Source organism: Dermacentor andersoni, chromosome 7 (genome assembly GCF_023375885.2).
Source record: "Dermacentor andersoni chromosome 7, qqDerAnde1_hic_scaffold, whole genome shotgun sequence".
NCBI classification, from domain to species: Eukaryota; Metazoa; Arthropoda; class Arachnida; order Ixodida; family Ixodidae; genus Dermacentor; species Dermacentor andersoni.
Window position 1 is genome coordinate 82,065,515 of NC_092820.1, and position 19,233 is coordinate 82,084,747.

General features: G+C 48.3%; 1 protein-coding gene across 1 annotated transcript in view; it reads left to right on the forward strand.

Annotated features, from left to right (window-relative positions):
• The window catches only part of LOC126534223 (uncharacterized), a 44,856-nt gene that overhangs the window by 17,224 nt on the left and 8,399 nt on the right, over positions 1–19,233 (forward strand). The window contains exons 8-13 of the mRNA XM_072289485.1: positions 2,486–2,622; positions 4,285–4,613; positions 6,163–11,932; positions 12,642–12,832; positions 14,002–14,060; positions 19,093–19,216. Coding sequence (XP_072145586.1) covers positions 2,486–2,622; positions 4,285–4,613; positions 6,163–11,932; positions 12,642–12,832; positions 14,002–14,060; positions 19,093–19,216 — 6,610 coding nt within the window. The remainder of the gene's footprint in view (positions 1–2,485; positions 2,623–4,284; positions 4,614–6,162; positions 11,933–12,641; positions 12,833–14,001; positions 14,061–19,092; positions 19,217–19,233) is intronic.

A 19,233-nucleotide genomic window follows, 5' to 3' on the forward strand; every position in this document is an offset into this window, starting at 1 on the left:
TCAAGTTTACGCTTCCTTCGGCTTGTATTTGGTAAGATTATACAATAGTTGCTTATAAAGCTATACTCATATCCTGCGTAAATCTCGCGAACACCTTCTAAAAAACAAAGTACTCTGCAGCAACATTCATTGCTCGTCGTAGTACACTTGTAGTGTTGCTGTCGTACAAAAGTTATTTGAAAGACCTCCCGTACTTTGCTGAGCATGGCTCCTGCTCTGGCTGCTGTCGCACATCCCTCATATTCAGTCGGCTCATACATATCCATTCGGGCTACACCCATAGAGATGTGCCGTTTACCGGCTCTGTCGTCTTACAAGATTACGCAGTAAAACAACAAGTTACACCTACACTCGTCCCTGGTGCAGATATAGACCTCCAAATGCGTTATAAAGAATATTCTGATTGTCATGCGCCATCTACTGAATTACGTCCAAGCGCCAAGCACTATCTTGCGGAAGGCATGGCAAAAGCAGGTTTTGCTGTGCAATGAAAAATGGAAAAGCTGGTGTAGGACATCGCTGCGCATCGCTCTACGCAACTCACTAGCACCATAGACAAAGCCCGCGCGATTAAGCTTTAAGCTACTGCACCACGCATCGCCCTATTGAATCGCACGTGTGTTCGTGTTCCGTAGTTCCATTCTGCATTTAAGTACCATTAGGGAGCCATCATACACACACACACACACATATATATATATATATATATATATATATATATATATATATATATATATATATATATATATATATATATATATATATATATATATATATATATATATATATATATATATATATATATATATATATATATATATATATATATATATATATATAATGGGGTCGCTCATGTTATTGCAGTGTGCTTGAAGCCGGAACGTCTGTAATCGATGAAGTGGTCAACACTTTCAACTTCCTGAAGCACGATCGCAGTGGGAGAATTAACCCTGCATAGTTCCCAGACATATTGGCACATCACGCAAGATTCGTAGAAATTATCCAACTTTTATTTCTGGTCACGGAGAGTGTATCTGTTCGATAAAAATAGTGACGGGTTGTTTGAGGCAGAGCCTCATTGATGCAGTAACGAATTAATTATCATTTCATTTGCTTAGCGGTTCAGAACTGGTAACTTGCTTCAGTGCATCAAAAAAACACTACTTAAATCCAAGTGTTAACTCTCCCATGCTTCAATTATGATATTCAGGCATCAGACTTTGCGTAGCAAATGTGATACCTTGGACCTTGCATGGTGCACGGAACGCTAGTGAGAAAGAACGCGCACGACGCCCCGTCGTGCGAAAATTTCATACTTGCGGCGCGAAGCGGCAGAAAACAGCGCACGGAAGAAATTAACTCCTCACGCTCAGCCTAATTGCCGGTCACGCTTGACCTGTGTTTTCACGCGATGTGCATGTGCGACCTGAGTCGCACAGCTCCATTTCACACGCTCAAAGCGATATTCCAACGCGAACGAAGAAACCACAGGGTTCATAGTGACTTGCAAAGGAGCTTCATTAGCATCGACCAAGAGCACGAGTACCGGAGCTTCGATTTATTACATGAGACGCGTTTTTTCACCGATGCAACAAATCTATGGGGCTGTAATGCACTGCAACGTTGTCTGATTAGAGACTTCAGCCGAGAATTCGAGAACGTATGAGCAATTGTTTCTGAGTACTTAGCTCAGGTATGAAGAGCGTGCCGCCACGAAAAGAGGCTCAGCAAAGGCTTCGGTTTCAAAGCAGCACGCCTATTGAAGATGCCGTCTGGACTGATATTCGAAGGCGCGATAACCAGCGGGTATGGCTTCGTTTATAAGTGGGGGCTAGAGTGACGTTCGCTGCTCATCAATCGCTGGACGACGAAGTAAAATGTTGTTTTTGAGTGTCTTGAATAGACACACGGCGACGAACTACGATCCACACAACGTACAAGCGCTTCGCAATCGCACCACAGAGAAGATGGCGGACGAGTTTCTGCGGCTTTGCACGTCTGCTCCGCTGGTTCCTAGCCGCGTAATGTGGGCCGATCCCGGAGACAGCCTAGTCCCCGGTTGGGTCGCTCAAGTGGCTCGCGTCGTGGAGAACATCCGTGTCCTGCCGTCTTGCACGGCAGACAAGTAAATGCTTCGCTGAAGAAACGAGCCAAAGCGAATGAGCTGCTCTATAGTATTTCATTAACCACTTCGCGAACCCTTTGCTTCGCGATGGTTTCAAACGTGTGAGTTGGACCTGCATAATTTTTTAGCATTTACGCTGCCGTCATACGCGACTGAATGTGGGCGGGCGTTTTCCGCACAAACTTAATTAGCATCGCAGCAAGCATCCTCCTTTACAGAGATGTTACAAGGACTTCAAGAGTGTCTTTAGAGGAGGGACACAGGTGTCCCAGGCTTACGGTTTCATATTCGTGGCTTAACGTCGCGTTTGCTTAACATCGCGTTTGCCTCCCTTGTGTGTTCCAACCCTCCGTGAACCAGGGTCAACTGTTGACGCCGCTGGACGCGTCACTCCAGCGCGGGAACCGCGGCTGTGCCAAGTACTTGCGCCTGCACGGCGCCCTGCCTTTCTGCAAGATGACCGACCGGCACGACATCGACCGGTGGCTGGAGCACAGGTGCGTGTGCTTATCGCATAACCGGGCTATCTGCGTTCAAATCTCAGTTTCAACAAAGCGAGTTCTGCAAAATGCTTCATTTACTCAAATATTTTCGACCCTCCGACACATATTTAAAGAGCCTAGTGGAATTCGTACCTCTAGACAATGAAGTGGACTCTATGTCTTGCCCGATTTAACGAAGTTTCGGGAAAAGATATCTGCAAGGTTATGGCATAATGATCAAATTTTCTCGCCAAGTCAAATGTGAGTGGATGAATCATACTGCCTTCGTAAATAATTCCTTAACAAGTGCTAGAAAGTGTTACAGGTACATGTGACAAGATTTCCGAGGGAACAGACACATCCGGGCATCCTTACAAAGTGTGGGATTTAATTATAAGCAAGTGAAATTCTTATTGCAGTTGCTCGAAAGAAGCAGCTTCGCTGCAATTTGTGTTGTGCTTCTGCAAGGTGGCACAAGTCTGCTGCCCTCCCCCCCTTTTTTTTTGCTCTTCAATTTATACATAATGTTGTTCAGACATTAGTGTTTTAGGTTCAACAATGAACTCAGTTTAACGAAATAATTTTCCGGCCCCACCTCCTTCTGTAGTATACTGAGAGAAACAAAACATTGACGAGAATGTTGTAATTAAAAGCTATTGAGTACTCCACGACTTTAAGCACCTTTACATCATTCGCAAGTAACTAGCTATTATACCACCGGGCAGAGAGACGACACGAGCAGCAAATCGCATTATAGAGTTTCAAAGGACGCCTGAAGACTGCTCATCCCTGGAAACATTGTAGCCGATGCCGCAGTAAGGTAGACGCACAGAAATGACGAAACAGTTGATCCGTCTCATTAATATAATAAAGTTGGCCTGCTGTTCAGAAAACGTCCTCTGGTGAGTGAGCAAAAACACCGAATTCGATGTTCAAAATGTTCTAAATTATTCTTTATTTACCTTTTATTGTATACCATACAAACTAAATCTTAATGAGAACGGACATATGCATAACCTTAATAGACTGTCCATGGCTTGGTACTTCACATAAGTGGCACCTTTTTTGTAGAGCACAATGTGTTGGTAATCCAGAGTGGACTTGCGACTGCGAAGATGAGGATATTTGACCAAGTCCTTCTCAAGTCCATACGAAATGACACTGCAATGTTAACACATGAGGTATAATTTAGTGCTATACAATATAATACATATTCGAGGCTTAACCATATAGGAGAGTACTGGACCGCAGCTAACAACGGTGTTACGAAAACGAGCGCCTCACACTTCAAGAATCTTAATGGAGGAGAGCAACATGTCACCTTTGCACCAGATAATGATTTCTGAGCTCACTGTCACAAATATGCGTGAACAAAACAGGTTATAGTTTATCATGCCTGGTTACATTTGCTATAAGCAGGTAAATAATTAATATATGAGTAAGCACTTGCGCTTACTTGGGTTCGTGTTATACGTGGCGAAGAATAGCCAGTGCCCGATGATAGTGCCAACTTTTCCTGGAAATTCATGCAACATACTTAAAGAAGCAGGTCTTCTTTATCTCGCTTCTTATGAATGACTAGATCACAGGAGCACGATTTTGTAAAGTCATCCTGCCCAGGCTCGTAGATGCGTCGTTTTGAGCGCCTTCCTCGCACCGTTTTCTTGCGTCGCGCAGCTTCAGCATCAACAAGCTTCACAAGACCGAGCAGCTGTGCGACTCCGAGGCGCCACCGGCGGTCTCGGGAATGGCGCCCGAAGATCTGCAATTGCTCGATGCCAAGCACGTGCAGACGCTGGAGTCGTCGGTGCAGACCGACTCCGGTTACTTCGAGTCGCGCGAGTATCGGGCGGCCCGGCAGCCGGGTGACGTGGAAGAGGCCGTGACAAAACAGGGTACCTTCATCGAAGGCGGCCGCACGCTTAAGCAGGCCATAATCACCAACGTGTACGTGAGGACTTCAGGAGGCGCGAGGGTGCACCAACCCAAGCGGAAACGGGCTGGAGGTGGGTTTCTTTTGCCTTCTTGATATAACGCTCTCTTGTGGGTTTCTTATTCGATCAGGTCTGTCCAGAGTCCTCGTCGTCGTCGTCTGTGTCCAACGTAGCACGCTTAATGCAGCAAGATTTGCACCGGTGTATCGCGCCTAGTGTAAAATTCACTACGTAGTTTAGCGATGTAAAGTCATGTGACCACTAGACGTGGCAGCCTAGTGGCTATAGCGCGGCGCTGTAGATCTCGAGGCGGTGGGTTTGACGCATGTCCCGGTGGGGGCCAAATGGAAAAGTGTTCGTCTACTTGGATTTAGCTGGACGCGTTGTGAACCCTAGGTGCCAAAAATTAATTGAGAGACGCTCCCCCAGTGTGCCCCATAGCAAGGTCGTTGTTTTCGCACGTAAACCCTCACATTTAATACAAAAATCTCCGTAACTTTACGCGTTGCTGACATTTGTTAACCCCACAACCATGGCAGCGAACGCTTGAGGGTTGGTTACCACGCATGTCCTATGAAGTCATATGTACCGGGTGATATATCATGCACTGTGCAAAACATAAGCATTTGAAAAAGACGGGATGCCCGCCGGCGATAGCTATAGCTACGTGTCGCACAATCTCCGTACTTACTATAAGGTCACTATATTGCATACCTATAACGTTGTGCCCGCTGTTGTGAACAACGTCAAAGTACGAATTAAATAAAATACGGTCAGTGGAATACGAATCGAGGAAAGTTGATATTAAGTTGTCGATCCCTCCGGTATGACCCGAACAACTGCTGTCACTTTCAGCAGTAATCTGCCTGTGTGGTCCGGTTGCACACATTGTAGTCGCAACGACGAGCATACACTTCACAAACAACGATCTCTCTTGTTCTTCACTTCAGGTCACTTGCGTCACGCCTTCACCCGTTATCAAAATTGTGGATCTTCTAAACGCAAGTGACATGTATTCTGGTTACGTAATTATATAACCGGTATTGATTCTCCTACTGCTATTAGCTTGGGAAATAGCGCACGCATCACCTAATCTTACACCAGTAAGTCTTGTCGTCTGTCAGCAGTGGTCACGGGTTAACGCCCCTAAATTTCAGGAAAGCAGACAGTTCCTGTGAACGTATGGCAGCAGGGTAGCGCCAAAAATTATTGTTGGCACACTGCAGGCCAGTTAAGCAAACACTTGGTTATGTGATGCGCCGCAAGCTTGTAAGTACATGTTGATATTTTGTTTCGCTTCCATATCATAGGAATAGAGGCATTAACTTTACATTCGCTTCTAGACGCAGGCCGCCATACGAGCGCCTCCCTTTATTATGGTGGTTACTGTAAGTGGCACACACACGTCGGACCGGTGTCCATGAAATCCACATTCAGCAGCAGGCACTTAAGTCGGAGATAAAACGACCGCACTGCAAATTTTTTTCTTAATTTTAAGAAATTCCTTTGGCGAAACTCATAAGCTCGTTTGTCTCACTGAGAGTAAAATGGCGTTTCTTGTTAAAAACAACATTCAGTCTTGTCACTTCAGACCTGTGGCCCTGTGGCTTCTTTTTCGCAGCTTCCAAGGGGAAAGGTGATGGCTTTGCAGAAGGCAGCGAGGGAACAGAGGAGTACTCCTCATCTGGCGAAGAAAAGAGTACGGGAATGCGGGAAAGCTCTCGACGAAAAGCTGGTTCTCAGGAGCAGCATGCGGAGCTCAAAGAATCGAAGAAAAGGCACACCATGCTCGATTCGTCCACGACACATCGGGTCGTCGAAGAGGTCATTGTCAAGAAGCAGGACGGCCCAGAGGGACACGTCGTGAAGAGGATAACGCGCAGGCCTTCAGGTGATGAGGGCGACGAGGTCAGGGTTACAGGTGAAATGCGCGACAACGTTGAGACGACGCCCGAGGGTTTCACATCCGTCACTTTCAGCGAGCAAAAGAGTAGCGAGACCGGTCCAGCATCTTCCGAAGACGACGCCAGGGCAAGGTTAATGACTAGAGAGGCGGCGGCCGCCCGCACGCTTGGAGATGTACCTGAGAGGACGTCGCGGCAGCCGTTGAAGTCCCCTGCAGTCATCAGGGCGGCCGAACGGTTTCTAGCCCTTTTGTCAGCACGCAGGAGCAGGATACAAGCTGATCAGACTTCTCGAAGACGTTTGAAAGAGCCAAGTGAAACACTTACATTAAGCGACACGAAGATTCATGAAGAATCTCAAGCAACGGAATCAATGATCGATGAAAGACGGAAAAAGGAGAACAAGGTCGCACGCTTCCAAGACAAAGTGAAGCAGACTGTGAAGAATGTTAGACAAAGCCCCAAACGTAGAAGTTCCTCATCAGGACGTAGCAGCTCAGAAAGCGAGCCTGCAAAGGCTACAAAGAAAGATAAAGCTTCCAGAACCAAGGGAACTGTTCGAAGTTTGTCCAGGGAACCCTCCGGAGGCCAGCAGCGTCGGCGAGAGGCGGATGAAGTGGAAACGAGGAAACAGAAACAAGAGAAGACGTCGCAACAGGCTGGTAAAAGTGGGAGGGACTCCGTAGCTGCTGTTAAGGGTACTTCAGATCAAGACCAGAGCGCATCAAGCGACACTTCAAAACAGAGGAAAGTGAAGCGCACTGCTGCATCAGTACCCCTGAAACACAGCGCGAAAGCGCAACCAAAGGACAGTGCATCCGCTAAGAAAGATAGTCGTAGGTCTGCTAAGGGCTCTAACGGAAGACATTCAGAAAGTAATGAAGAGCCGTCATCGTCGGCCGAAGGGTCAGACAGTGCCGGAGACGACGGTGGAAAGAAAGAATCGAAACACATAATGCCCGAGGCCAGGACTGCACGAGAACCTGCAAGCCGGGACCTTAAGGGTGGCAAAGAACTTAACGTAGATGAGCGACTAGAGAGTGCTACTCGTACCACAATGCACCGTGAGTACGAGGAAATCGAAAGCCACGCGACCATGGCAGAGTTCTTCAGCGAGACTAGCATGTCTGAAAGCGCTTTAGAGCAACGCAGCGATAGAGTCCTCGCGAGACATGAAGAGGGTGCCACAGAAGAGACTTTAAAGGAAGAAAGGGCTGCTTCGAGGGAAAGGGCATTGAAAAAACCACGCCCTCCAGAAAAGGACCAGCAGGCCAGACATCCAGCGGAACGCAAGAGCAACTACGAAGCTAAAGGAAAAGACAGGTCACCAAAGCAACCTCGAGAAGAGGAAAGGGTGAGAGGAGCAAAAAAAGGCTCATCTCGTCAGAGGGACAGAGATCTTGGAGACGGATTCGATAGCCAATCGAGTGAGAAAGCCGCTACCGATGCAGCAAGACAAGACGGGGGTGCTCGGATTGAGGTTTCCGAGGGCAGCTTGTCTAGCAAAGTCAAAAGACACCGCGCTAGGATAGAGGAGAGGGTCGTGCAGGAAGCGTCGTCCAGTGAGTCTCTTGCGGAAAGCACGAGTGAACGAATTGAACGGAGTGATAATACCGTCACAAAGCGAACAGTTTTGGAGAAGAAGCTGGGAACTAAGAAAGCGCAGTCAAAAAAGACCGAAGTCAAAACTGACCTTGACTCCGTAGGTAAAAAAAGCAGTGAGAAAGTGACATCTAGCAAGAAGAAAGTAAGAACAACGCAGGACAGGTCATCTAAAGAGCGTCATGTTGAAGATAGTGGCCCCTCGGACGAAGAAATAATGTCAACTGAAGTCTGTGAGGAGGAGATAATTGAGAAGCATGCTACGGAACTTGACATCGTCGAAATCTTAGAGACAAAGGCTCCTGCTAAGGCTACGACTTCCAAGGATGACATAACAGCTAACACACCTTCCAAGAGAGACCAACGTCAAAAACGTAAAGTCAAGCATAAAACGACCGACAAACACGACGACACCGGTGAAAGCGGTGACAAGGCCAAAGGTAAGAAAGAGGCAGACAGTGGAGACCCTGTGGTTGGCGATGATAAATGGGATAAACGGGGAAGTACGGATGGTTCTATTAGCTCTAGTGTTGAGCTGGAGGCAGCACGAGAACGTTTCGAGTCCTCTCAAGAAACAATGAGCGTCACAAAAGAAACATCAAATGTCCACTTCGAGGAAGAGGTCACCTCTGAAGAAACGATTAGAGAAATCAGCAAGGAGGAAATTGTAGAACACGCATCCGAAATCACCGTTGCAGAGGGTGAGCCAGCAGATTCCACTGCAGACGTTGCTGGGACAGCAAAGGTTGAGAAAGATGCTTCGATCGAACAGGACAAGACAACAGAAAAAAGCAATGTTTCCAGCGCAGTTGCCGAAGCCGTTATAGACCTGTACGGCCTTGTTCCGCATAGATCTCCCAGCAGTCAAGAGCAACTTGCGTCTGAGAAACAGTCAGCGCCAAGGGCAGAATACGCTCGGAAAGAAGATGCGGATTCAAAGGAAAGTTCTGCAGCTAAAGTACAAGTGAGTACAAGTGGTGAACACGCGTCTGAATTGAAGAAGCCGCATATCCCGCCAGTAGTAGCCGAAGCAGAAAAGGCTGAGAAAGATGCTTCGATAGAACAGGACAAGACAATAGAAAAAAGCAAGGTTTCCAGTACAGTTGCCGAAGCAGTTATAGACCTGTACAGTCGTGTTCAGCGTACATCTCCCGGCGGTCAAGAGCAACATGCGTCTCAAAAACAACCGGAGCCAAGTGTAGAACCCGTCCCTTCAGAAGGCGCGGATTCAAGGGGAAGTTCTGAAACTAAAGAGAGTCGCCAGGGTACAAGTGATGAACACGAGCCCCCATCTGAGAAGTCGCATATACCGCCAGTAGTAGCCGAGGCAGTTAGTGACCTGTACACTCACGTAAAACAGCTGGCTTCAGCCAGCACCAGTCCTAACCAAAAGATCGCGCCGATGCGAGACTCTGCAACCAGCCCAGTTTCAGGGCCCATTACTGTAGAGACAGCGTGCGGACCTGACGACATCGGTGTAGTGGACACCGCCTGTGGTACTAGGCAGTCTTCGATCGAAGTAGCCGAAAAGGCTGTCAGCCCTGAAGAAAAGTACACAGCAGAAGCGGCTTGCAGCCCTGTTGTAGATGAGACCAATAGTGTCGCGTGCAGTCCCGCTATGAAGAAAGTAGATGCGTCGTGCAGCCCTTCGGAGTCCGTCGACCAACCCATGCAAGACGCTACGTGCAGCCCAGTTGCCACCGACGCTGCAAAGGATCGTGAGAAAACGGACACTGCCTGTAGCCCAATACTTGAACTCTCCGATGGCGTACGAGAGGTGAAGGACGCTACGTGCAGCCCTGTCACAGAAGGTGCTCAAGCTGAAAAGGCAGACGCGGCTTCTAGCCCAGCTGACCTTACAGTGGACGCACAGAGCAGTCCGGTGTACATCGCTGTCGACCAAAAAGACAGCACTTCAAGTCCTGTGATCGCCCTGTTCCGGCAGGACGAGTTGATCAGTCCCATGATAGTAGAAGTTTGTGACAAGGAGACATGGACAGGATCACCGGATGACCAGACTGCGGACGCGTCGTGTACTCCCATATTTCTCGGCACAGAATCAGCAGCCGCTGAGAAACAGGAAACAGCGACATCTCCCGTAAACCTACAAATGATGAGAGATGAAGAGTGCAGTCCGATTGCTGCTGACGCGTTAAGGGAGACCAGAGACGCCTCCTGCAGCCCACCGGATTTCGGCCTTATCGCACCCGCTGATGAACGAGGACTGACAAGCATTGCAGTTAGCCCTATAAGGGCAACTGATGGGACGCTCGACAAAGCTACAAGCCCACAAGAGACAGTTCCTGTAGTGAGCGCTGGAGTCAGTCCATTCGCTCAGGCAGTTGGCGTTGAGCATGCTAGTAGCCCTCACAAGGTTTATACGAAGGACACTTCTAGCAGCCCTTTTCCTGAGTCGACTGGACCCTTTGGTGAAGGTCTGCCCATGGCCGCTACCACCAAGCCTGTAACATTTGATATCTGTCTTGGCACTTCACCCGAAGATGAAAAGGGGGTCAGGGCTGAATTCGCTGATGCAGCGTGTAGCCCTATTGCCTTCGAATACTCTCGCTTGTCCCGTAGCAGCAGCGGTTCCACAGAAGTAGACATAGCTGTGAGGTCCTCGTCGCTAGAAGAAACCACGAAGACACCGATGACAGATATCACGGCTATACGAACTCTGGTTGAAACTGGCACAAGTCCGATCGGCGAAGTGCGAACTGCTACAGCGAGTGATTCTGCCGGGGTGCAGGTGAAGCCGACAATTACCGACAGCGGAACAAGCCCTTTGGTACAATTGGGACAAACGAAGGGAACGTCAAAGGAAGACAGAGAAGCCCAGCATGCTCTGAGTGACAGTTGCACAAGCCCTTTGGAAAGAATCGCGCTCTCAGAATCAGCAGCCACTAGAGACGCCGCAAGTAGTCCGATCGAAAACGCCGATGCAACTACAGCCGGCAGAAAGCCACTCAAAGACGTGATCCTGCTGAAGAAACCGGTACCTCTGCGAAAGACGAAGTCATGGGACACATTGGGTTACGGAAATTTGGACGAAATCAGATTCAAGGAGCTGTTGTTTCCCGAAATCAGGCTGCCTTCAGGCGCTGACCAGCGCATGCCAGCCGCGGCAGCGCTCGCGTCGCCGATTACGAACGGCGTCGATCTGGACATTCGAAACGTGGACGAAGGTCGTCAACTCCAGAGGTTGCCGTCCATCATCAAGACTGCAAGCACCCCTCCGGACACGGCCGCAGCAGCCGCTACGGGACAACAGATTTCAGCGAGAAACGGCGAGAGTCCCACTGGCGTCTGCGAAAGCAGGGAGAAGAAAAGCCTCTCTCTGCAGCCGCTGGGCGTAAAACGCCCCAGCTTAACACAGTCAGATTACGACCGATCGCCGGAGTCGAGTGTGCGTAGCTCCGACTACACGGCGAACACTCTCAAGGACTCAGGCTTCAGCGATGTCGAAAAGCACGTCTCCGGAGGATCGTCTGCCGAGGACGAGGACAGGGCGACCGACCGCCAGGGCGTCTTGTCGGACTCGGCGGCCCACGAGTTGGAGTCGCAGCGGCGGCGACTGCTGCACTCCAGGCGCATGATGAGAGACGGAGAAGAAGACGGCGAGGCATCACCGGGACGCGATGACGACACCGACGGAAGCGGGGCTGAAGACGGCGCAGGCTTAGGAGACGCTGCTTCCGAAAAGAGGCGTTCAGCGGTCGACCGACGGGGAAGTCCGCAAAAGAGAGTCAAGACGAAGTCGAGGGGCCGAGGGGACAGTGGAAAAGAACAGCGTAGGCGACGCGTGCAGCCGGAGCTCCGACCCGTCGCGGAAGTCAAGAAGGTTCCGCAAGACCTGACCATGACAGTCCAGGAAAGCTTGAGAAAGTAAGTGCGCGGTGCACGCGATGCTTTCGTCCAGAAGTGTAGACCGACAAGCGGTAGCATTCGTTAACACGCAGTAGCCAGCAAACTAGCGTCTTTTTCGTGTGTTATTTGGAGCGTGCGTCTCATACTTAGCGAATTTGGTGCTCTTAGGCAGGCTGCCGGGCAGAGTCTCAAGAGTTAAGTTGAGCGCTGTGTCCTGCTGTTCTTCCTTCTGTCGCCGTCTTTGTGCGCTGTCAACCCTTTAAGATGCTTTACCAACTAGCCCAGTACGCCATCCTTGTGAACATCAATTGAGACGGCTAGATTACTTCATTTTCACCCATCAAGATGGAAGTTTACTTTAATAGACCCTGTTATGGCATAGTTTGCTGTTGATCTATTCGTTCGCACTGAACTGAAGTATTCAAGGCTCAATTTTGGTGTTTCAAGATAGATTTGTAATTTGTAATCAGCGCCCACATAGAGAACCAGATCAATGCGCCCAAACGTACCCAGAAACATAGCTGAAATTATTGGTCTTCGAACCTGCACAAATTCTGTGTGTTATTTGCTGGGAACCAAGCGTGCGCTCCTGTTTTCAATTAAACCCGCATGAGTCAGTCAGGGCCGCGCCAACAACGAGTGGCTAGAAATTGTCTCGAGCGGGAATTCAGCAAAGTTGCCGGCTTTCTTGGCTGACCACAGTGCGACTGTGCTCTCACTTGCTCAGGTACCGGGTGGAGCGACAACTGTTCAGCGAGCTGCAAGAGCTGAAACGACACCAGATCCGCAGCGGACGGACACACGAGAATGTGCTGGTGAAGCGGCTCGTGGATCGCTTCCGGGAGCTTGTCCTGGCTCCGGGCATGCGAGATTTCACGGGACCGTACACCTTCCGCAATTACGAGCGGTACCTATATGGTAGGGGCCGAGCTACGCGAATTCTATTTATAGTGTCATATGTAGATTTCTTTCAACTGCACAACTTTTGTTTTGAATCCCCTATGGCAGATAGCACAATTCGAGCCTGACCTAGATTACTTGTACAGGTTGACATTACTTGCACAAGAAATCAAATTGCATATTAGACTGTTAACAAAATTTCGCAAATTACGTTTTCAGTTCATTACTTTCCGGCCCATATTCCAATTTAGGAATTGCATCCGGTGAGTTAGCAATTCGTGTCTACTTGGAACGAATTCTGAACATGACACCAGTTTGGAAATAATAATTCCCTAAGTGTGCAAATAACTAGATTGGAATCCCAGTTACTTTTGTGCTTTAATGCATAAAACGGCGTTCTTTTTAAAACAAAGTGGAGCAACGGTGCATTTTGACCGAAGGTTTGACGCAACACATCTCGAACCTGATGTCATCCTTAGAAACCGTTCCAAGTGGATACGATTTGCGAACGCACCGGCGCTACAATTCGTAAATTGCAATATGGCCTTTCAAATAGTTAAATACTTTCAGGACACTTAAGCTTCGCCTTTAAAGAAAGCTTTAGCTCGGGTGCCCCTATCTGTAAAAGGAGCATTCGTTTTTCTCGGCAAGAACTGCGCCAAATTTGGTGAGGTTCGTTGCATTTAAACAAAAAAACTTAAAATCTAGTGACTGTTGCTTTCGAATTTTCGATGTAGGTCCTACATTTTTTGTTAAGAAGTGGCAAAACTCGAAATTTTCCAGAAAACTAAACTATGAAGCTTACAACGCTCTAACTCAGCAGTGAAAAATGATACCACAATTACCTGAATTGCATCTAATAGCACATGCAAAGCGGACAAAACTGATATGTTACACATGAATCTAAAAAAAGTTTGGTAAGATGGAAATACAGCTTTTGCGGAACCCTTGTACACAACGTAACGAATTCACGTAAGATTTAAAATGACATATCAAATTTGTCCGCTTTCAATGATCTAGTGGATGCCTTTTACAGAACCTCCATATCTGTTCTTGATGCAGAGCTATTAATTTATAAGATTAAATAAAAAAATTAAGTGTAAGTGTAAAACAAACAATGAGTTCTCTCACATACGTATAATTGTGCCTTCTCAATTTCAATTTTTTTTTCTCTGTTTCTTTTGCAGGACAACTGAGGGACCTGTCAACGTCAAACGATGGCAAGGTACCACCGAAGTACAGGAAGGTTAGTTCTCTCACACCTTTAGGATCTCTGGAGTTTTCTGACGGAAGTGTACGTATCTCTATATTCATCAATGGTATGTTCGTTTCTCTCAGGCTGCTATCTTTGCACAAGATTGATTGCATTTCCAAGGCATCGCGTACTTCCTTATAAGTTAAACGCACCTTTCTAAACTAGGAGTTATCCATCAACAAATTGAAACTGTTCTTCCGTGTAATGTTTTAGTGCTGCTGATTTGTTAGTTCTTAAGTACAGGTAGTAATCCGCTTTGACATCGGCTGCTACCGAAAGTGCTTGCAATATTCTGCACGACATGGAAACGCAAACCGTTAAGCATTCGGGTCCCTATTCTTGCGGCAGTGTTCGAACGGCACTACAGTCTCACGAAATGTCTCCAGGAAGGAGGGAAGGTTGGTGCAGTTGCATACATTGTTTCAATTGCAACCTACTCAGCGCGTGCGCAGAAGCAGTAAGTTTTCTTATTGGTTATCTGGACAATATGGCGTTTTTGAGCATCTGCCACGCTTTCAGCACTTTGCACACGCACAGCTGACATCCAAACAACATCTGCGTCCGGGCTGCTCATTGCTTAAGAAACTTGCACGTAGGAGTGCATGTTGATTTACTTCGGTCAATACGCGCAGTTAAGTGCTCCTATGTGTCGCCTAAGTCACAGTTTGCTTTCCAGTATATTTCTACACCGTGCCTACGCTGGTGATAAACATGTAGCGCATTCGTCTTTTCCAGTCTTACCATGCACCAACCGTCACGGACGCACGCGGAGGTTGTCACGCGGTGGTGGCAACGTCTCTCGGCAGAGACGAATGAGGCTCGTTCGCTTCATGCGTGGGCGCCAGGTGGCCCCTTATTGCAAGACCCCGCGGTTTCCACATAGCCTTCCAGAGAATCTTCGAAGCTAGTCCCGCCGCATCGCGCGACGGTGTTGGGCCTCCTGTAACGCCGCCGCTCGTCCGGCTAAACAAACGTGTGACCGCAACGCCAGGCCGACCCGGCTACGTAGGCGCGACACGAGGTCTCCCGGGACGGGGCCGTTAAGAAGGAACGATGTTTCGCGGAGAACCGCGTTCGCAGTCGGTGTGGAGCGCGGTCGTGTTCGCCAAATTGCTGAGGTCTCGATGGCTTCTCCCAGCGCGCGCGAGAAGGGTCGAGGGGCAAAGTTTGAGGTTTCCGCGCGAAGCGTGTGCGCGGTCTCGGTTGTTGTCCGTTGTTTGTGCGTGTGTGCGTGCGTGCGTTACCAAAGATCGTTACCCTTACCAACGATCGCACTTCCCGCCTAGCTCTGCGGGTCCAAACGCACACCTCGTCTCTTGTTTTTCGGCCTTTACCTTACGACTCAGAGAGAGAGAGAGAGAGAGAGAGAGAGAGTGGTGCGGGCATTACGTGGACGCCGATCACGAACTCAAGCCCGCCTACAAGCAGCATATATGCATGCGTGCGGATCCCCCGTAGGTGTGCCGCCTGCATAGTCGCAGATTTGTAAACGTAGCTCTGCCACTCCCGCAGTATTCGCGTTAGCAACTCCCGGAGATCATGCGCGCTCCCGAGCCAAGGGCGAGTGCGGAAGCGGATATCGCCGTTCTCAGTTGTGCGCGCACATTTCCGCCTTATGCGCGCCGACGCGCCGCTTACATAACTTGTCCGGCTGCTCTTATGCGTGTGTGCGTATGAATCTTCCATAATGTCGTCGGTCGGTGTCCAGGGTAAACGAAAGGGGGCGGACGGTCACTCGGAGGTGTAACGTTTCCGCGTGGTCCGGGATGGTGCGGCGGCTACGCGAACGGCGTGCTAAAGTCATTGATCACGAAGCACACGACGCTGTGGGCTGGTTCCGGCTCGGTTTCGAGTGGGCGAAACAAATCGTCCGAGCATGTGTACGCTACTGTTTGTTGATTTCCGTATGCACGTGTAGCTTCCACTGCGCGAGAAGAAAAAAAAAAGCACCACGGGAACGTCAATTAGAGGGGTACCAGGAAAGAAAAAAATATGGCGGGAAAGAATACAAGGAAAGAAAGAATGAATAGGAGGATTCTTATAGGAAATAAAACTACTATATCCAAGCAGACGTCTGAAAGATTGGTCTTGTTTGCTTTTTTGTTGTTTTTTTCGACTCAGTACACGAAAATAAAAATTTCCTTCTTGTGTTTTAAAATTTTCTGTACAACACGAGGCTTCGAATTTTCACCCGGCATGGTTTCGAGCATCAGACAAATGGCTGCTGCGGATCACCGCGGTCAAAATTACAGCCCAGGAACTGTAGCATTGTTTCCAGCCGGCAGCGGCTAAAATTTACAGCTTATTTTGCTGCACAAGGCCTAAGGTTCTTTCTTTTTCCCCTTTGTGATGGGTTCGAAGCAGCCCTTACAAACAAAAGGTACAGCTTGAGGTGTCCCGGTACTTAAGCACTGTATTTAGTGTTCCTCTTAGAAATGGTAAGTTTTTATTGTGGTTGTATTTCACACACCATGTGACCAGGCAACCTCAACATCGTATCATTCGGTCCAATTTGTCGTCTCGGGATCAGTGGCATATGCACGCAGAAACAGCTGTCCGTCTCTCATCAGATCAAAGTCGTAAAGGCGCCGCGACTTGAGTCAAACTGCGCATGGGCTTCTCCCACGTTGATTTCCAAATGACGTTCCTTTTAAAGCACTGTGTAGTTTCGGAACCTAAATCCCTAATTCATTTTAAATTTTGATTCTAGAGCGAACGAGTTCTCTAGTCTGTCGTTTTCCAGAGGACACTTATATGTGAGAATACCGAGTGCTGCGTTAGTCTAGGGGTGTGCGAATAGTAATTTTTGAGACTGAATCGAATACAAAACGAGTAGTGTCAGAAGCGAATCGAGTAGCGAATACTTTTCGAATAGTTTTCGAGTAATGAATAGCCGTTTTCCCAATTATTATAAAGCTACTTTCACATCCTAGAATTCATAACGTTAGCAAGTTACTGTCAGTGCATAGCACGTTATGAAGCGTTCTTTATTGAAAACGCAAATAGAGCATTACGAACAAACAAGTAGTTTATTCGCACGCACAGAACTGTTCATAAAGTGTGAATGATTGACGTAAAAGAGGCAAAGATGCGACGCTGTGAGTGACATAGCCGGCTCCACTGCGTAATTTCTCCTCTTTTACGTCTATGCAATGCTCGCTGGTATGAAATTTACCAAAATATTGCTCCGCTTTTATGCTTAATCTGGCGCAGTTGGCGCTTTGAGCTCTCCAGAAACTATACCAAAAATATTCGTATTTAGGACGAGCGACTATTCGATTCGAAGACCGAATAAAATATAGGACAATATTCGATTCCTTATTCAAATGTTTCTAATATTCGCACACCCCTAAGTTACATTGCATTTCATTCAGGTTTACTCCTACTCCTCCACTTAGGTTCAAAACGGTCTTCTCTTATCCCTGCATCTTCCAAGACCGCATCTGAGGCAGTTGTTAAGGTATATAGCAAGCGTTAGGTGATTCTCGTCTTATGTCGCTTTTTTTTTTCTTGCGTGTACCTGCTGCAGTGTTTTCCAGATATACATTTCTTTTTATTTGCTCATGCGTATTTTCTGAACATAAGGAATACCGTCAGTTATTATTGCGATTATTATATTTCTTGCATAAGGACATACCGCCATTGGTCGACGATTACTTAACATAAAGGTTTTCCTTTTTTCAGCACTCTCAGTGGCGCACGTTTTCAGTAAGCGTTAAGCTTTATGCCGCAGATTCCGGAGCTGGTAAAGCATTGGGGCTAAACAGCTCAAAAGATTGTGGAGTTGAGGAGGTGCCATCACGAGGCAACCGCAAACTTCGCGCTAATTGGAATGGCTGATAGTCGTGCATGTGATGTTTGCGCATGCGAGGAGAACATTGACCACTTATTGTGCCATTGTCCTCAATTTCAAGCACAAAGACAGTATTTGTCCGACACATTGAGGAAACTAGACGATCGTCCTCTGAGTGAACAGACAATATTAGAGCACCGTCCCGACCGATCATCGGCTCAGAAGGCAGTGAAGGCACTTTTGTGTTTTCTCAGAACTTCTGGTTTGCTCGAGCGACTTTAACTGAAGTGCTGTCCGTACACGTACCTACACCTTCTCTCTCCCTTCTTTCTCTTCCCCTTCTCCCTTCCCCCAGTGTAGGGTAGCCAACCAGACTATTGACTGGTTAACATCCCTGCCTTCCTGTATGCTTCTCTCTCTCTCTCTCGCGCCCGTACACGTGGCACCGTCCAACTCGTTGGATGCTCTGAGAGTGTGGCGACACGCGGTTATCAGCTAAGAAACGGAGGTGAAGGGAAGGAGTCTGCTTCAGCTTTCCAATCGCAATAAAAGAGTTAATATGAAATGTTCCCACTGCAGTGCTTTGTCGCCGAAAAAAAAAAAAAGAATAATAATATAAAATTTTATTGAATGTCAATGTCCGGGCGAATGTTCAAACGAGCACATCCACTCTGTGTCAGATGCGCATTGCTCGCAGGCTTGAACGTTCAAAATTTTAGGGTATAATGAAAGCACATATGACGCTATGGTACACGTTATGGGACCTCCTCGCAAGGTACGAAACGCCGCTGAAGAAGCGAGTCGTAAGGCTACGCGCGCGGCCGCAACCAGGCAACCTCGCGGGTTCAACAGACCAGTGTGCAGAGAGCAGCACAAGCCGCAGCTCGCCGTCGACGCCGGGCGAACAAGTTCAGCTCGTTGTCGTGGAAAAGACGCAAAGAGACTGCACCGCAAATGCGCTCTATAATTACAGCTTACGCTGTCAGTGTCGTGCATGCGCCACGCAGGCTTGTGACTTACAACGAATGAAGCAACCTGTACTTGTCAATGAACTGACGGATGAATCAAGAAACGAGGAAAGAAACGAATCTTCATTCTGGAGGAATGAAGGTGACTTTGAAAGCTTAAACCGAACACTCCAAACCGTGGGCGCAATAGATAAGGATACCCGTTCACGTCATCCTTCTTGTCGAGTGACGTGTGCGAACTCTGTTGATTACGCATGCGCAGAGGGACGACGACGAGGCGGACGAGCACCAGGAGTCGGGAGCCGTATCGGATGGCCCGCTGGAATGCGTCAGCCGGGCGTACGGGCGGAGCCAGCCGACCGCGGATGACCGCAGCGTCGGAACAGGTAGTGCCACCTCGCGG